General features: G+C 37.7%; 1 protein-coding gene across 3 annotated transcripts in view; it reads right to left on the bottom strand.

Moving 5' to 3' along the window:
• The window catches only part of ints8 (integrator complex subunit 8), a 170,227-nt gene that overhangs the window by 6,039 nt on the left and 147,760 nt on the right, over positions 1 to 16,428 (bottom strand). For all 3 annotated transcript variants that reach the window (XM_039654282.2, XM_089122728.1, XM_089122729.1), the window contains 7 exons: positions 15,996 to 16,200; positions 11,210 to 11,331; positions 7,496 to 7,680; positions 7,275 to 7,308; positions 7,113 to 7,172; positions 4,482 to 4,543; positions 4,219 to 4,337 (listed from right to left, as the gene is read on the bottom strand). In XM_039654282.2, the coding sequence (XP_039510216.1) occupies positions 4,219 to 4,337; positions 4,482 to 4,543; positions 7,113 to 7,172; positions 7,275 to 7,308; positions 7,496 to 7,680; positions 11,210 to 11,331; positions 15,996 to 16,200 (787 nt within the window). The remainder of the gene's footprint in view (positions 1 to 4,218; positions 4,338 to 4,481; positions 4,544 to 7,112; positions 7,173 to 7,274; positions 7,309 to 7,495; positions 7,681 to 11,209; positions 11,332 to 15,995; positions 16,201 to 16,428) is intronic.

Here is a 16,428-nt window from a genome sequence, read left to right as displayed (position 1 = left end):
TGTTTATAAAAGCAAACAGGAAAAATGCTGAGAAAAAAAATAATAATGATGCTCCTGACCCTGGCAGAAGAGCTGACCCTTGGGTTGAATGTGAATTGCCCTGTTGTGAAGGGCATCCCTGGGTTCAGCTCTTCCAGACCCACATCAGGGACCAGTAGCAGCAACACCTACATCACTGGGAAATGAGATTTACATTATCTTTGTACACTGTGAAATAATTTGTTGCTGCATTAAATGAAGTAGACCTATAATCCAAATTGGCTGGTTTAGTCATTTCAACTGTTAAATCTTGAGTAATGATAAATTGCTTTGTCTTGTGAAAGTAAAAACTGATAAACTTATGTTAAAAAATATTTTGCCATGAGTTATCAATCACATTGCACTGGAGAGTGAAGAAAACTTCTCAGATGACTGTCCTTTGGAGGAAGTACTTTAATTTAATTGATGGCTTTAATTGATTTCTACTTGTGCCTATGCCTATTATTTCTGACAAGAGTCCACATGTACAGAAAGGCCTACAGAAGAGTCTGCACACAGCAGTGATACAGGGGTGGGCAGTGTAGACAACTTTTGCTTTTTATTTGTTGCATTTGTTCCCTATATGAGTCTTCAACAGAAAATAGAGTATTTTGAAAAAACAAAAATCAGGGGGAGAAACAGAACTTGACTAAGAAAAAAATTGCACTAGAAATAGAGTTGCTTCAAAATAAACTTCAGAGTAAAATCACACAGAGTACTATTACTGACCTTGCATAATATCTTTTAAAAAGATGACTGAATAACTGGCTTTTCTTTACAAAGAACTATTGAAATAAAACTCTAAGCAAACAGAGTTTTGCAAATTTGTCTTGTCTTTTATTTTAGGCTTAATTAAACATTTTTTTTTTCTTTTTCTGATGTTGGCAGTGTTGTGTAATATGGCACATGCAATGTCACAGGCCCTGTCAGGTGCAACCCTCAGGGTTTTTAGACATTGAAATCTTCCCTTTAGTTGGCCAAAGCTCATGTCATTGTGTGCCCTTGTCCTAGAGCTGCATTGTAACTGGTCTGGGGTTTGGGTCAGGGAATGGGGTCATAAAACACCTGTCTCCATGCAGGATCCTGTTGTAATCACCTGTTTAATGGAAAAATGCAGTTCTCAGCATAAGTGTATGTAATACCGTGAGTTTGATATTTATAATTTTCCTTACCATGTTCAAATAATGTTCATAAATGTGAATCTCTTAAAATTCTTGAGTCATGCACAGATCCTGGCCATTTTGCTTTCACACTGATTTGTGATATAGAACATGGTCACACACCATCTAAAAGATTTTACTCAGTCAAATGCCTTTTAAAAAAAGTGATATAATATTCCAAATCTGGAATATTAAAAATTGTAATAGTAATTTGGCTGCACATTTACATAAGCCCCCTTTCTGCTCACAAAAACCCTTCATTGAGGCCTTGATGGGAACATGTGTGTAGTCTACAGTGTATGGCACCAATCACGTAAGTTAAGCCTGAGGGACTGTAAGTCATAATCGGCATGGTCATCATGATTGCATTATCTTCATTAAAAATTATAATATACCCTAAGTTGGGAAAAAAAAAAAAAAAAAAAAACTAAGAGCACTACTTTGTGAATGGCACGACAGAAAGCTTATCAAGTTCTCCGCATCTCCAATAGTGTAAAGGAAGCCACTCGCAAATAATTTTAGGGCAATGCAAACATTTTGTGCTGTTGTTGAAGCCCGATATCGAATCGAACATTAATGTGCATTTCCAACAAAATAATAATGTATTTAAACGACACCCTCACGACGATCGTTTCACGAGAAAACAAAAATAAATCTCAGAAATTAAGCTACACTATCGCGCTGCGCTGAAGGACTTCCCCGTATCAGCCGCGATCTAATCCAGTTTACATGAAATAAGCCTGCTCGCGAGCAGGTTCAAGCTGACGGACCTGTTGCTATGACAGCAAGTCCAGGATGAGCGTCGAAGAACCAAACGATCCAAGATCATGGCAAATCGCCAACAATCAAATCCAGCTAACTGAGTTAGCGACGTACGAAGAACGAGCCCCAGTTGTTTCTGTGAATTGCAGCTATCCATTTGCTTCTGTCTTCTGTATCTTTCGTCATTCTATAAAAATATATCTCCGATTTCTTGTCAAATCTAGTTGTACAGTCAATCGCAAAGCTCTTTCCCATTTTAGATGTGTTTTGTATGTTTTTCACGTCATCCATGCGGAAAACAAATGCTGCCACTAATTTTTTTTTGCCACTCATTGGCACGCACAAACCTTCTATTGTAGTCTAGTCACAGTTGTTTCAAAATGCTTTCTTTGCATTTATTAACCTGTTCAGGCAAAAACTTATCTAAACCTAAGTAGTATATTAATCATTCTCTTAGCATTAATGCCTATTTAATACTGAATTTGCAGCATGAAAAAAAAGAAGAAGATTGTATGCCTTGTATAAAAAGATTACCAAACAATGCATAACCTCTATGAAATATCATGACATTAGGCTCAAGAGTTTTGAATTGTTTGGATGTAAAAATAATTTCAGCTATCCAAACTTTATTTTCGGAGTATTATGAGACTTCAGTATCAATCTTAGTGTCAATAGATTTTGTGGCATATATTTTTCATCTACTATATAAGAGGAGGTATGCAATTTTGGATGCGTGGATAAAATTGTTACTTCTATTAGGTGATGCGCATAGTATCATATTTTGATGCAAAAAACTTTTTTTTTATGTTTTTATCACACCAAACATGGAAGTATTCAGTCATGACTTTAAATTTACTTTTAAGTTACAAGACGTAGTGCTTAGAAGTGGGGCAGTTAAGCTAAACTTCTTCAACCCTGCTGTTTATATGCATAATTTAACCACGGTAGTGTTCACATCACAAAATAGAAGTAACAATTGTATCCACACATCCAAAATCGCATACCTCCTTACTATATAGTAGATGAAAAATACAGTATATGCCACAAAAAGTATGTGACAAAAGTGTGTCCAAATTAACAGTACTCATAAAAGAGTAGGCAAAAACTACACGGATGAACTACTTTTTCTGGTGAGATTCTGACGTGTGCATCCGATGGACACTTTACTAGCCTATCCCCATGAGGCCACTGGAGAGGATTTGAATGGTGGTAGGTCACGTGATAAATACAACATGGCTTAGATTACACTCATACTATGTAGAATGTCCTTTTTTAGCGGTCGAGAAGTAATTACTTTCTATTAAAAATAAGCACCAACAGCTTAATGGTTTATATCATCATCAAAAGGTGCTCGAAATTAACTTTTTTTTATTTATTTGGTAGCACTGGTGCTCATATATATATATATATATATATATATATATATATATATATATATATATATTGTGATATGTTGCTAGCAGCTCATCAAGCGTCAACCCCTGGCAACACACACATACCAGCTGGGGTGCAATCACCAATCCCAGCAGATGGCATTCAGTCAATCTTCTAAATAAACTAATAATATGTTTCTTTACCAGAGAGTGATTAACCTCCACACAGATTAAACACTGTCTGCTCTCCTGACTTTCACCCTCACTCACCTAGACCAGAAAGACACTCTTTGGGAAGCACAAAGAAACACTATTTTATTAGAGACAAGGTTATATACGCGGATAATAAGGTTGGGCCAAGTAATAAAAAATAACCAAATAATATTATATAAATTGCAGGTGGGTCGCGGGTGGATGAGAGATTAATCATTTTATAAATTATCAGTTGATTTTATTAAAGAGACAGAACTGTCATTTTACGGTAAAATGCAACAAACATAGATCATCACTCTTTTACTTCATTTTCAACAACAACATACAACTCTTCAGCGAAAACCAATCAAGGAAAACATGCTTCTAGTGCCTCCTAATTTTCCTTATATCAAAACACAAAGGGAAAAAACTAACTAAAATTGATTAAAAAAAATTATAGTTATTATGACAAAAGTGTTTACCAATATTACAATTTTAAGCCTCGTCATTTGTAAACTATACTATCGCCCAGCTCTATAATGCTAAACTTAGTCAATTAAGAATTAACATGAAACTCTGTAAAGCTGCTTTGAAACAATGTGTATTACTTAAAGTGCTATACAAATAATATGACTCGACTTGACATAACCCCTCCATGTTGGATCATTACAGTATGAGTGCAAGGTTTAATTTTATTCATTGCATCTACTTACCAAAGTAAATGTCGGCCTGTGTGCAGAGCCACGACTGGTTGTTGGGGTTGAGGCTGAGAGCATAGTTAACCAACTCCTTTAATGTGACAACCACAGCTTCAACATCCACAGACTGTAAACTGTATCGACAAAATCATCATCAGACATTTGACACCAAGATCACACCATCAAAACAAACCTTATAAATATACAAATTATCATTATACAGATATAAACAAAGGGGCATTCCTTCATCTAATGGCATTTCATTTGTTGTGACGTACTTGGCGAGAGATGAAGGCCATATGGAGATATGCTCAGCTGTCACTTCATTCACTATATCATCCTGGGAAATACAAAACATCATAATGACCTGGAATCAATCCAGTCCACAGGAATGAGCCTTTCATGAAGAATGTCTAGCACATGGAACCAACATTTCAACGTGACCAGTAAATTTCAGAAAGTAATACAACAATGTTGTAGATGAAGGGCTAGTGTCCTAGTTTTGCAGGAGTGAAATTGCGTATTGGTGCCGTCTTTGGCACTTTAATACATTTTCAACAGTATTCGATATTAAAGATATTCTGTAATTTTATTATAAGACTATCATGATAATAGATCTAATAGTTGATACCACCCAGCCCTAAAAGAGACTACTCTCTTTATAGTACCTATTATGTCATTTATTTGACATACTTCTCAAAATTCATGTCATATTGCAGGATGACTTACAATGAACTAGTGAAGGCAAAACAGTGATTATAGACGCTTTCATCAGACGCGTTGCCATGGTGATGAGCTGGCCCAAAGTTAACTTCCGTTCTGTTCGTTTATTAGTGTTTACTGGATAATATGGCATTGACTACAAATGCAGTGAAAGTTAAGGTGATGAGCAGGTTGTTGAGCTGTGGGGTGCAACCTGACCTAGGGAGCAAACGCAATTTTTAAAAATAAAAATGTCAAGGTTTCCTATGAGGGAGACGGCGGTATTAAAATAGCCTATGTTTATCTGAGTGATAACCGGTACAGTGTTTCCCATACATTTATTAGTGGCAGCCCACCACATTATCAGCGCTGACCGCCACATATTGATTTCCCTATTATTAACAATTTAAGATGGGAAAAGTTGTAATTGACTGCAGAGTTGCATGCAGCGCATATTCGCAAGCTCTCTCGCTCTCTCTCACTCTCAAACACATTGACAGCGGACCAGTCTGTGTATTGAATGGTTAGTATCATAAACAGCGCTGCACAGATCCATCCAACATGCTGTCAATGTGGAGACCCACCTTAAAAAAAGGTTAGCAAGTATGTAAGAAGCCTATCTAATAAGGAGAGCTATGCTAACCTTATCAAACCCCGCCGTCGCGCTCGCCACAGTTTTTTAACACTGCGGTAAATCAGACACGTCGGTAGAAAAACATCTTGTCTCCAATTTTTGTTCAACGGGTCTGGTAGTGTCGCATTTCAGTTTGGCCAGGTAACATTTATTTTCTTTGACTGGCAAGACATACCAGCTACTAGGTTATTTACTTGTTATGGATTGTCTCCGCAAGTCTGCCGGAAGTTAAGTTTGGGCCAGATTAATGCACATGCGCAGTACCGTTTGTTTATGTTGTCACTGCTGAAAGCGTCTATAAATAAGATACAATGCCCACCAAAACAATTAGGCTTGTAAAGTAGCTGTAGTAGTAGTAGTTTTAAATTTCAATACTGGCTACCAATACTAGATAACTTTCAAGGTTCTCTGTACCAATTTAGGTACCAGAGCAAAATTTATTGGATTAAGTACTTTTAAAAATGTTGTCCTGTTTTGTCTCATCCATTGGTTTTCACTGTCAATCATCGCAGTTCCCGATTCAATCGCGCATGTAAATAGAGCTGGTAAGTCCCGCCCCTTCCGCTAACCCTGCTGGACCTCTAGGTTGAAAAATCGTCAATGCAAGTGAATGAGAGAAAATAATTATTTTCTAATCCCGTTTGAATTTTGCAATGAATGTGAACATATGTTGTCTGTGAATTTTTTATATAATTTTTCGTGTAAAGAATGCTACAATTTAGCAGGTAGAATTTTCATACGGTTAGACTTTGTGTGAGAGCACTTTGTGGACTACAACTCTTCGCTGCTTTCGACGCGTTTGATATACGTCACCACCAATATTCACTTGCATTGACGCTTTTTCAACCTAGAGGTCCACTTGGTGTTTTACGGATGGGCGGGACTTACCAGCTCTACATGGTTAACATTCCAGAAACTTTGCTGTGTACTAACCAGCATGAAAAATGAATGAGTGAATGAGTAATAAACAGAAAGCAAGAAAAGAGCTTCCCTTTGTAATCACTAAAGATGTCAATCATTAAACCGCAAGCTCACTGAATTCAGCACTTTCGCAAAAACTTTTGCTATAATAAATACAAAACAGCTGTCTTCATTGTATACTACAATTAATATCTTGTTCACACTTTTTCCACCATCTGGTCAAACCGTTCTCTTTGCTTAACAGTTTTATTCCGTAACGATTCGGTTTAATTTTCCACTGTGGGGCTGATAACGGAGTTCTTTGGAATGTAAATGAAAATGCTTTTACAGATGATAGGAGATGTAAATACTGACATTGTTTTACAGGGTTATCAGATATTTAATTAGATTTTCTTATTAATTTGTGTTTGCGTCACTCAAATAGTGGGCCAGCACAGCCAGCAACAGAAAAACAGGTAGCCAGGCAACAGACAAGTAACCAGAGTTGCAACGTCACTCCACACATTCTACCAGCATGGTTAGCATTCACCTTTTTTTTTTTAGTACAGACTGGTACCGGTAGTAACGGTACATTTGAAAATCCTAATTACAATCTATAAAAAGTAAGTAGTACTTTTATGGAGTAATTTCCTCTGAACTGATTAGCACATACCCGTACAATACTGTGCAGCCGCACAAACAAAGAGATGAGTGTTGTCAATACCAGTGGCTCCTAAAACAAAACAAAATTGTATTTGTAGATTAATTCTGGAAGTTCTCTATATATTTATGATAGACCTATTTAATGCTAGGTACTGCGAAAAATTACACTTACCCGTAATTTCTTCATAAAAGTCATGAATTTGCTCCTAATAACAAAAGAAAAATGTAACAAAATGCATTTAAATGGAGATTTTTTTTAACATATAGTATATAATTACAGCTTATTGCAATGAAACTCATTTTTTTTCTCTCCAGAAAGTCATCTAGGGCAGGATTTAGAATAATTCCCCATGTACAATATAGTGGCCTTGCAGTAAACGCCCTCCATCTCACCGGGGCAGGATGCCGAGTGAGGACTCTCTCTGTTTGAGAAGGCTCACTCTACCCTCACTGGTGCGTTTGTGCTGGCTGGAAACACTGCAGATTTGCACCACCGCTTCCCAGAGCTCCTTAGCTGTGCGTCTGCTCTCTTTAGGACCTGGCAGCTCCTTACAGGTGGAAGCTATCAGCTGCCCCAGCTGCATGAGTTACAAGGTGAAGAACAAAATAGAACAACATGAGATTGAAATCTAGACAACCATAGATTTAAATAATAAAAATGAGCAATTAAGCACATCTTCCCACAATTCCCATTACTGTAATGATTTTTTTTACTATATTCTTTAAACTGTAAGCATTTATACAGTATTGTAGCATTTTGTTGCCTTTATTTAAATAAATCACTGTATTAGAGTATTTTTTTTTCTTTACTATATTACAGTAACAAGAATCAAACTTGGAAATATATATACAGTACTGTGCAGACGTCTAAGACACACTAGTAATTTTGCTTCAAAGAAATGGTTTTAAGCCAGTTATTTATATATTTTGTTGTAGTGTCTCAGTAGTAAATATCAGTTTACATTTCAAGACATTAATTGTGCCATTAATTGTAATAATCCAGTGAAATTTTTAAATGCACAAGGATTCTAACAACAGCCAATGCTCCACACGGAGGTGGGATCTCACCATCATCGAGTGCATCTGAAATTATATGAAGAAACCGAAAAAACAGAGACTAAGACCAGAAGAACTGCGGCAACATCTCAAAGGTAGTGCCTGCCTGCCTGCAAAGCTACAGTACTGTGAAAAAGCACTTGTGTAAAAATGCTGTAAATGAGAATGTTTTCAAAAATAATGTCATAATCATAAATAGATTTTATTTTATCAAATCACTTTTATTAGTTAACTATTATTGACTATTATTATCTTTTAATAGTTAACTAAATCAAATCAATAGGTGTTTAGTACCCTTTACGTTTAAAACAGCTGTAGCAAATGCAACATATAATAATATACATAAAATGAATTAAAGGGGGCCGAAGGCCAATTTAGCTCAAAGGGAAATGATTCATTGATTTGCAATGAATCTATGGAACCGAATCACTGAACCGAGCAAACGACTCGTTTAGAGTTCATTTGAACGGGCCGTAATTATAACCTTTGCAAGGATATAAATACCAAATCTATAGTGAAACACTATGTCTTAGCAAGGTAACTTTAGATCGAACAGTACAAGACATTAAATGTGCAAACACGACACAAGGCAATTATCTTTTCAAATATATGGAAGACTTTATTAGCTATTCTAACCACAAAACTAAGGTCTAAACATAATCACGCACACACACACATTCATACAGTCGCGAAAGGGAAAGAGTGAGTTGGAAAGAGTGAGAGAGAAAGTTTCAACTTTCTATATGCACGAAAAACAAGACCTGAAAGGACCACCAAGTATTAATTTAAACCTTCGTTTCTTAGAGAGGTTATTCAATTTACAATAAAGCACCAGTTCAGCTAAGAGTCTGGAGTACTTGCTTGCGTCTTTGCGTGGCTTAGGGGATTCCTTTGTTGCGTTGCATCGAAGGACGGTTCCCCGGGTCCTCGTGGCGGATTGTCTTTAAAGTGCCTGGATGGAAGATCCTGAGCTTGCCTGTCACGTGTGACTAGCAGCCGAATGAAAAGTCTTTACGATTTCGAAGAGCGTTGCAGGAAGACGTTTAAAAACGAACTTTGCAGCAAACTTAAATTTGAACCGAGACTTTTCACGAAAAAGAAAATAAAGGAAAAAAATGGAAGTAAGGCGAGTCGGATGGCTTGAATGAGCTGAATTGTAACCCTGATCTTGATGGGTTATTCGTCTGCTGGTCGAATTTGGTCTAGTCGATGTAGAAGCATGCGCACACGCTCTTTGTTTCAGAGAGAAGCAAGAACAGAACACTCTCTTGCTGGTTTTAGAGAGAGGCACGAACTTAACAGTTACAAACTGAACGAACGAGAAACTGAGCAAACAACAAACACAAAACTGAACAGAACATGCGGTCTTGTTCCTTTGTTTGGATCTTTAACTTAAACTCTAGTCCAACCTCCTTGAAACTTCTGGCCAATGAGATAATGGCATGATTTTAGGAGGTGGATCTACTTCTTGCTTATCATAATTTATGCATGGTCTGTGAGCTGGTTTCCAGCACTTAGCAGAGAGACAAAAGACCATAGTTTAAACCTTATGATTATTATAATCATAAAACAACCTTTTACGCAGATTTCAATCAAGCCATCTTTTGCATTAAGAGAATACGATTCGTTTAAGAGTAAACGAGGCATTCACACTTCTAATGGTTGTATAAAAATTACAAGAGTTAATAAGTAACATCAATTACATGATTCATATGTGATCTAAGCATTATCAAACACATATATTGTATGGACATTAGCAAACATAGGATTAACTGCTTGAGCAGAAGTCCATTGAAAATGGTTCTGAAGTGAGTTTGATTTCATGTGGGAGATCTCCGATCTCAACCGTAAGGTTACTGAGAGTTCAACTCGTAGGGGGACGAGGAAAGGTGTTCTGTGGAACATCTCTGTCAGGGGATCAAAGGGGTCTTTGTTGTGAGCCTCTCGTTCCACCATTTTGGAGCCGATTTGTCTTAGTAAAACATTAACATATTGACACGTTCGTCCTGTTTAGTGCCCATCTCTTGGGCCTGCGGGGCAATAAAAAGTCTCCTGAGGGGGTTTTATTATCCCCCAAAGCAGACCCTTGGCGCCGTTCCGTGATTCTGGAATGTGGGCTCCAGAACTTTTGGAGTGTTGAAGCCATGTGAATTAATCCCATGAGAGATTAATTTGATTAAGTTGTGTTTGATTCGCCTCGATTCTCTACACAGAGACTCTACAAAGTTTTTAGTTTTGCAGTTTTTTTCAAGTGTCTTTGGAAACGTTGCCTCATTTCTTCTGGTCTTAGTCTCTGTTTTTTCTGTTTCTTCATATAATTTCAGATGCACTCGATGATGGTGAGATCCGACCTCCGTGTGAAGCATCACCGTGGCTCAAATGCTCACCGTGGTCTGTTCTGTGACGCACATTTGTGACTCTCCTGTTTGATCTCGTTCATCAAAATAAACGAAACTTTTTCTGAGTCAATTTGTTCGTTGAAACCTTAATTTCTTTTCGAATGAAGAAAGAATGACATGGACAACTTGAATGACATGGGGGTGAGTAAATTATCAGCAAAAGTTTTTTCAAAAGTGAACTACTCCTTTAAGGCATACAGCTAAGTGGTTTCTAAAGTTTGATAATTAATCTGCTATGTCATGTTTATGACATATTTATGACAATTTATGTTGTCTTGGTAATGTCAAGTTGTCATTACCAAGACACTGACAGGTCATGATGTAATGGTTTATGTCAAGTTGTCATAAAGACATCTCAAACAATGTCATATTTGCATTCAATTTTAATTGATATTATTTAATCATAATTGAGTGAATGACACTTAATGACAGTTGTCATAAACATGCATAAAACCTCCTTCATATGTCATGATTATGAAGGTGTCATGTCAGTCTTGTGCACACCCCTTCAAGTAAAGTGTTACCCAATTTCTTTTCCTTTTTAAAATATATTTTGTGGTGAATTTTGATCTAGACATTTTTCGTTAGATTCAAATGTGCAACCATCTGAATGCTGTATGAGCAGCAGAGTGTGTGGAGAGAGTGCAGATACCTTTACATATGGGTTGTTGTTGACCAGTGACTGGGGCACCTGCAGTGTCAGATATTCATTCTCCCTCCAGTTAAGCATGAACACAACACATTCCTCACCAACAATCTGACGCAGCGGGAGATCTGTGGACGTGAAGAACACTGTAAGAAACTACAGCATCCTCTCCTAAACTATGAATTCCACTTCATCTGATAACCACAGAAACCCAAATAGCTTGTTTTGTCAGAAGAAGAAACTCAACACTTTCACTGTTTTGGCACAATTTAGGTTGATCACAGTCTGAGTAAATGGTCATTAACAAATGGGAGCACGTAGCCTAGAAATCTAGACGCACTAGTGGCAGCATAAATTATTATATTATATAAGTGTGGTCTAGCAACTCTCCGTTGACTTTCGAAGTGGAAAAACCAAACTCTGATCAGGCCAATCACATTGTGTATAGAGTTGGAGGGCGTGGCTTAACACAATGACGGCAGAGTTGTGACGGTTCTGAGGCGTGATTTCCATAGGTGATTTCCCTGCTACTTGAAAACAAACAAGATGCTGCTGGCGAACAGCGGTCTTTCTAATCGGCTTTGGCCGTGACTCTGGAGGACTTGGAGATAAGAGAACGTCACTTAAGTCATTCTTAAAAAAGGAAGATTTACTATGTAAATATGTTTAGTAAAAGGTAAAACTCCCGAAATCTCTGTGTAAACATTGCGTGACGTTGCGCGAGAGATCACTTCCGTTGTAATGTTGGAGACGGTTCAGTTCGGTTCAGTTGGACAACTGATTCAGATCAGTTCGACGGCTGTTAACAAGAGGTAAAAACTATATAAATACTGTTCGTTTTCCCACACAAACCGCTCGTTTCGTGTCTTAGGCCATCAGTGTGTACTTACATTCACGAGTCATTAAATTTTGTTTAATTTTGACTTCTCTGTGCATGCTCTTTGAGGCGGACCCCCATACCTGCATTATATGACTGACAGTAGGGCTGTAACGATACACCAAACCCACGATTCGGGTCGTATCACGATTTTTGACCCACGATTCGATTCGTATCGCGATTCTATCACGGGGGCGGGACTTGGGGTGAAACAATAGATTTTGAGAGGAAAAAATATACCGGTGTTTTTATTAAATAACATTTGGAAAAACGTGTAGAACCTGAACACCAAAAAACAATAATAACTATGCAAATTATTAAACTAAACTAGGCAGTGTAGCCTGCTGCTTTTGGGTTGTTTTCTGTCCTCCAACTATATATTTTTTTATAAGGCTATACCCTTCTTGTTTTGAACTTCATGCATGTGTATTGAATGTTAAACAAGTTCATAATGTAATGATAACAAGACTGTTTTATCTTGGTGATGTGTAGCCTACAGAGGCTTTACACAGACAGTGAATGAGAGAGATCAGCAGAGCGCGTGCGTTTACCTGCGTCTGTCTTTGAAGTCGTGAAAAGGTTGCTGTGTATCATCATTTTAACGTTCACGTCACAGGTATTTCCCATAAATGTGAGTCAGCAGCAGCGCTGGTCAGCATCCCACACCGCGAGGAAGCCGCGGGAAATAAAATCATCGAGTCAATGCATATTGCAATGCAATCAATGCCATATTGGTCTCTAATAAGTGAAGTATGAGCTTCAGCGTTATCCATGCGACGCATTGCTGCTCAGCTGAGCCTTGAAAAGTGGAACTCAAAGTTAAAAATAATTAACACCTTCATTACATCTCTTTTAATGAATCACCTTTTTTGAACGTGTTCGTTGAATGAACGGTTTAATGACTCGCTCAAAGTCCGTTGTCATAATTTGCGCGCTGAGTGAAAGTCTTTCAATGTGCATATAGACGCTGTTTAGTTTTGGTTACAGTGGTTACTGAAAATGTCCTCGTTTTTGTCCACATCGTAAACATATTTATATAGCAACAAATACATATAAATTAAATAAATAAATAAATGGCGGTAATAGGGCATATCACGCGCTGTATTATTGAGCCACTCAACATTACCGGAAGGGGAATTCCATAACCGCGACAGCCTTCGCAGAAGTGAACGCGGCAAAGAGAAATGCACATTTCAGACAAATTACATAAGCAGAGAGCAGTCAGTTATCTTTCGTTTTGAATTGTTCTTTTTAAAAGTAGACATTTCAATATAGATGTATATATTTCTCAGGTCTAGCTTATAGGGTTTCGATTCATGAGACGAGCTCCAGTTCAGGCGCCGACACCTCAATGTCGTGATTATCTATAGGCTAGCTATATTTTCTTCTTATTTATTAAATCCAGGCAATTGGTTGATGAAACATTGATTAAAATTGAGATACAATTAATAAAAAAAAAACAAAATTCAATTTAAAGTAAGTCTTTTTGCTTTCTATTTGAATTCTCTGAAAGTTTTTATTTTTTATTTTTTTTATTTGTGCTTTGGCAGATACAGGCTTTAACAGTTTGTGGCCTGAGAGCCTATCGTGATCTGCAGCTACTCAGAACTAAGAAAGTGTATTCTTTGAGGTGATTTCACCTACTATGGTAGAGGGGAGGCAGTTCCAAGTTGTTACAGCTGAATGAAGAAAGCTCCTTCCCAAGCATTTTGTGTTAGACTTGGGTAATTTTAGTGCGTGACTTGCTCGTGCTCTTCGAGTGGTTCGGCAGACGAGATCTGGTGGGGGTAGCAGAGCTTTGAGATCCTCTGGACAGTTTTCAGTGTGCATTTTGAAAAGCACAGTTGTTGCTGCAACAGTTCTCCGATGGTTGAGCTGACTGATTGCATATTTCCTTAGGGCAGTGTCCTCATCCACCCCAATGATTTTCAGTGCCTTTTTCTGGATGTTGTCAATCTGCCTGAGGGTGGTCTGTGATGCGTTCATCCAGGCAAGGCAAGAGTACTCCAAGGTACTCCTGACTTGTGCCTTGTAGACATTGGCCCTACCTTTGACATCAAGCTTGTTGGCCAGCCTGCGCAGAGCTCCAAGACACTGTCCAGCACGCTTACAGATGTTTGACAGGTGATTATTCCATATCAACTTATTATCGAAACATAGTCCCAGAATATTCAACTGCTCAAAGAGGTCTATTCTGGTTGTCCCAAAGAACAGGTCCGGAAGGGATGGAGGCCTCTTTCTCGACAGAACCATAGCCTTGCATTTGCTAGGTTCGAACGTGACCTTCCAAGTATCTGCCCACCTGCGAATATTCTCCAGATCTTCATTTAAGGATGCTGCCACATTGGGACCATTAAGTGCTGTTACTGGGGCATAAATGGTGGAATCATCCGCATACAGAAAAATGCTGTTATTGCACTGTTCTACAACATCATCAATGAAGATGGAGAATAATAGCGGGCCGAGAATCGATCCCTGGGGCACCGAGGCGTTGATTGGTTTTGGTGATGAGGACTGACCAGAGAGCACGACCTGGATGGACCTTCCTTCCAGATAATTCTGTAGCCAAGAAAGTAGTGGCCCAGTTATACCTTTTGCAGAAAGCTTATTCAGAAGACCGTTGTGCCAAACCTGGTCGAACGCTCTTTAGTGACGCTTCCAGAAAACTGTCATGACATTGTTTTGTTTTTTTCCGCAAACACGAAAAAATAAAACAAAATAAATATTTTATGTTCTGGGGAGAGCCAACCCTTCATCCGGTGGGTAGCCTATTACTTTTGGTTTGTACAGTGTAATTTACAGAATTATAAAAATATAGGCTATATTTTTGCCACCTAAATAGCCTGTTAAAGATGTTTTGTGTCGCATCCGTGTACGCGTGTGTATTTCCCTCATATTAAATATAAAATGCATGTGTAGACTTATATTTTTCTAATGTCTGGACATACTGGATTTTATTAAGGGAGTAGGCTATGGATATATAAACAGAAGTGTCAATATATTGGTATTAAATGCATTTTCTGAGAATGTATTATTTTGATGGCTTTAAGTTTTGGCTAATTTAACCTCAACTAGTTTTGTGATGTAGGTCTACATATTTTATAATGCTAATTTCAAATAATATTAATAGTAATTTAAAGGTGTGGTAGCATTGGATCTGGACGGGAAGGATAACTAGGAGGTGGAAGGGGTGTGTCGCGATTCTGCCTTCTCACATCGCGATACAGGATAGTGGACCTGAGTATCGCGATTTCGATTTTATACCGTATATCGTTACAGCCCTAACTGACAGACAACAATGGTTAGACAAAAAAATGTCAAAATTGAAAATACTGTGGAAACAAAGACACCTACATCTTGGATGCCCTTGAGGTAAGCTAAAACATATCAAAAATTAATTTCAAAGTGAACTATCCCTTTAAAGCATATTAAAAACACCACATTGACAAAACAACATTAAAAACTAGATTTTCACCAAGATTTTCACCACAGGGGGACTTTAACAGCTTTTGCCTTCCATCATATTTGTCAGAATAAAATAATTCTCTGTTTTTTATGTAAGCACTGCATGTTTAGATCCATTCTGTGCAGACCTAATAACCAAGGAGAGACTGGCATGAAAACTGATAGTGAATGAATGATGGAACACTTTTGTCAATAAATAGTAAAAAAAAAAAAAAAAAGCCAAAGAAATGTACATAAAGATTTACATCAATTTGCATTGATGTAAATATTTATGTACGTTTCTTTGGCTTTTTTTGCCTCAGTGAGCAACACAGTATATATACATAAGGTCAGATTAATTTATTGGCCATAATAGTTTCTTTACATTGCCATAAGGGAGTGTAAAAGACTTTGCTCTTGTTCATGTCATAGACCTCCTGTTAAGAGACCTTGTTACAGTAGACGTAATACCATGTATCCTCATCTCCAGATATCCACGGACCCTACTGACCAGGTCGGATGGAGGCCTCTCCATATTGCCTTCGACAGCACCCGCCTCATGTGCTATAACCTCCATCAGCAGTAGCTCATTGAGCATGACCTGACGCAGCTTAGGAGAAAACTCTGTCACCAGCTCCAGGCATGCTGTGAACAGCTGACGAGCATGCAAAAAATCCTGCAACAACCAAAGAGACAAAAAAGGCTGGTTCAAACTACAAATTAAAAGTAACTTAACATTTGACCCCCAAAATATAAGACTTGATTTAATCTTTAATTCAAATTTATTTAATTTCCATACAGTCTCTTTATGTGCTGCTTTGTCAAAACTAACATAAGTCACTAAGAAATGTTTCCTGTTGGGGTTAAATCCCAGATAATCCTAATTAAATTAATCCTAATTAAA

This window comes from Pimephales promelas, chromosome 18 (genome assembly GCF_988280905.1).
Source record: "Pimephales promelas chromosome 18, fPimPro1.hap1.1, whole genome shotgun sequence".
Classification (NCBI taxonomy): domain Eukaryota; kingdom Metazoa; phylum Chordata; class Actinopteri; order Cypriniformes; family Leuciscidae; genus Pimephales; species Pimephales promelas.
This window is presented reverse-complemented; position numbering and strand designations above follow the sequence as displayed.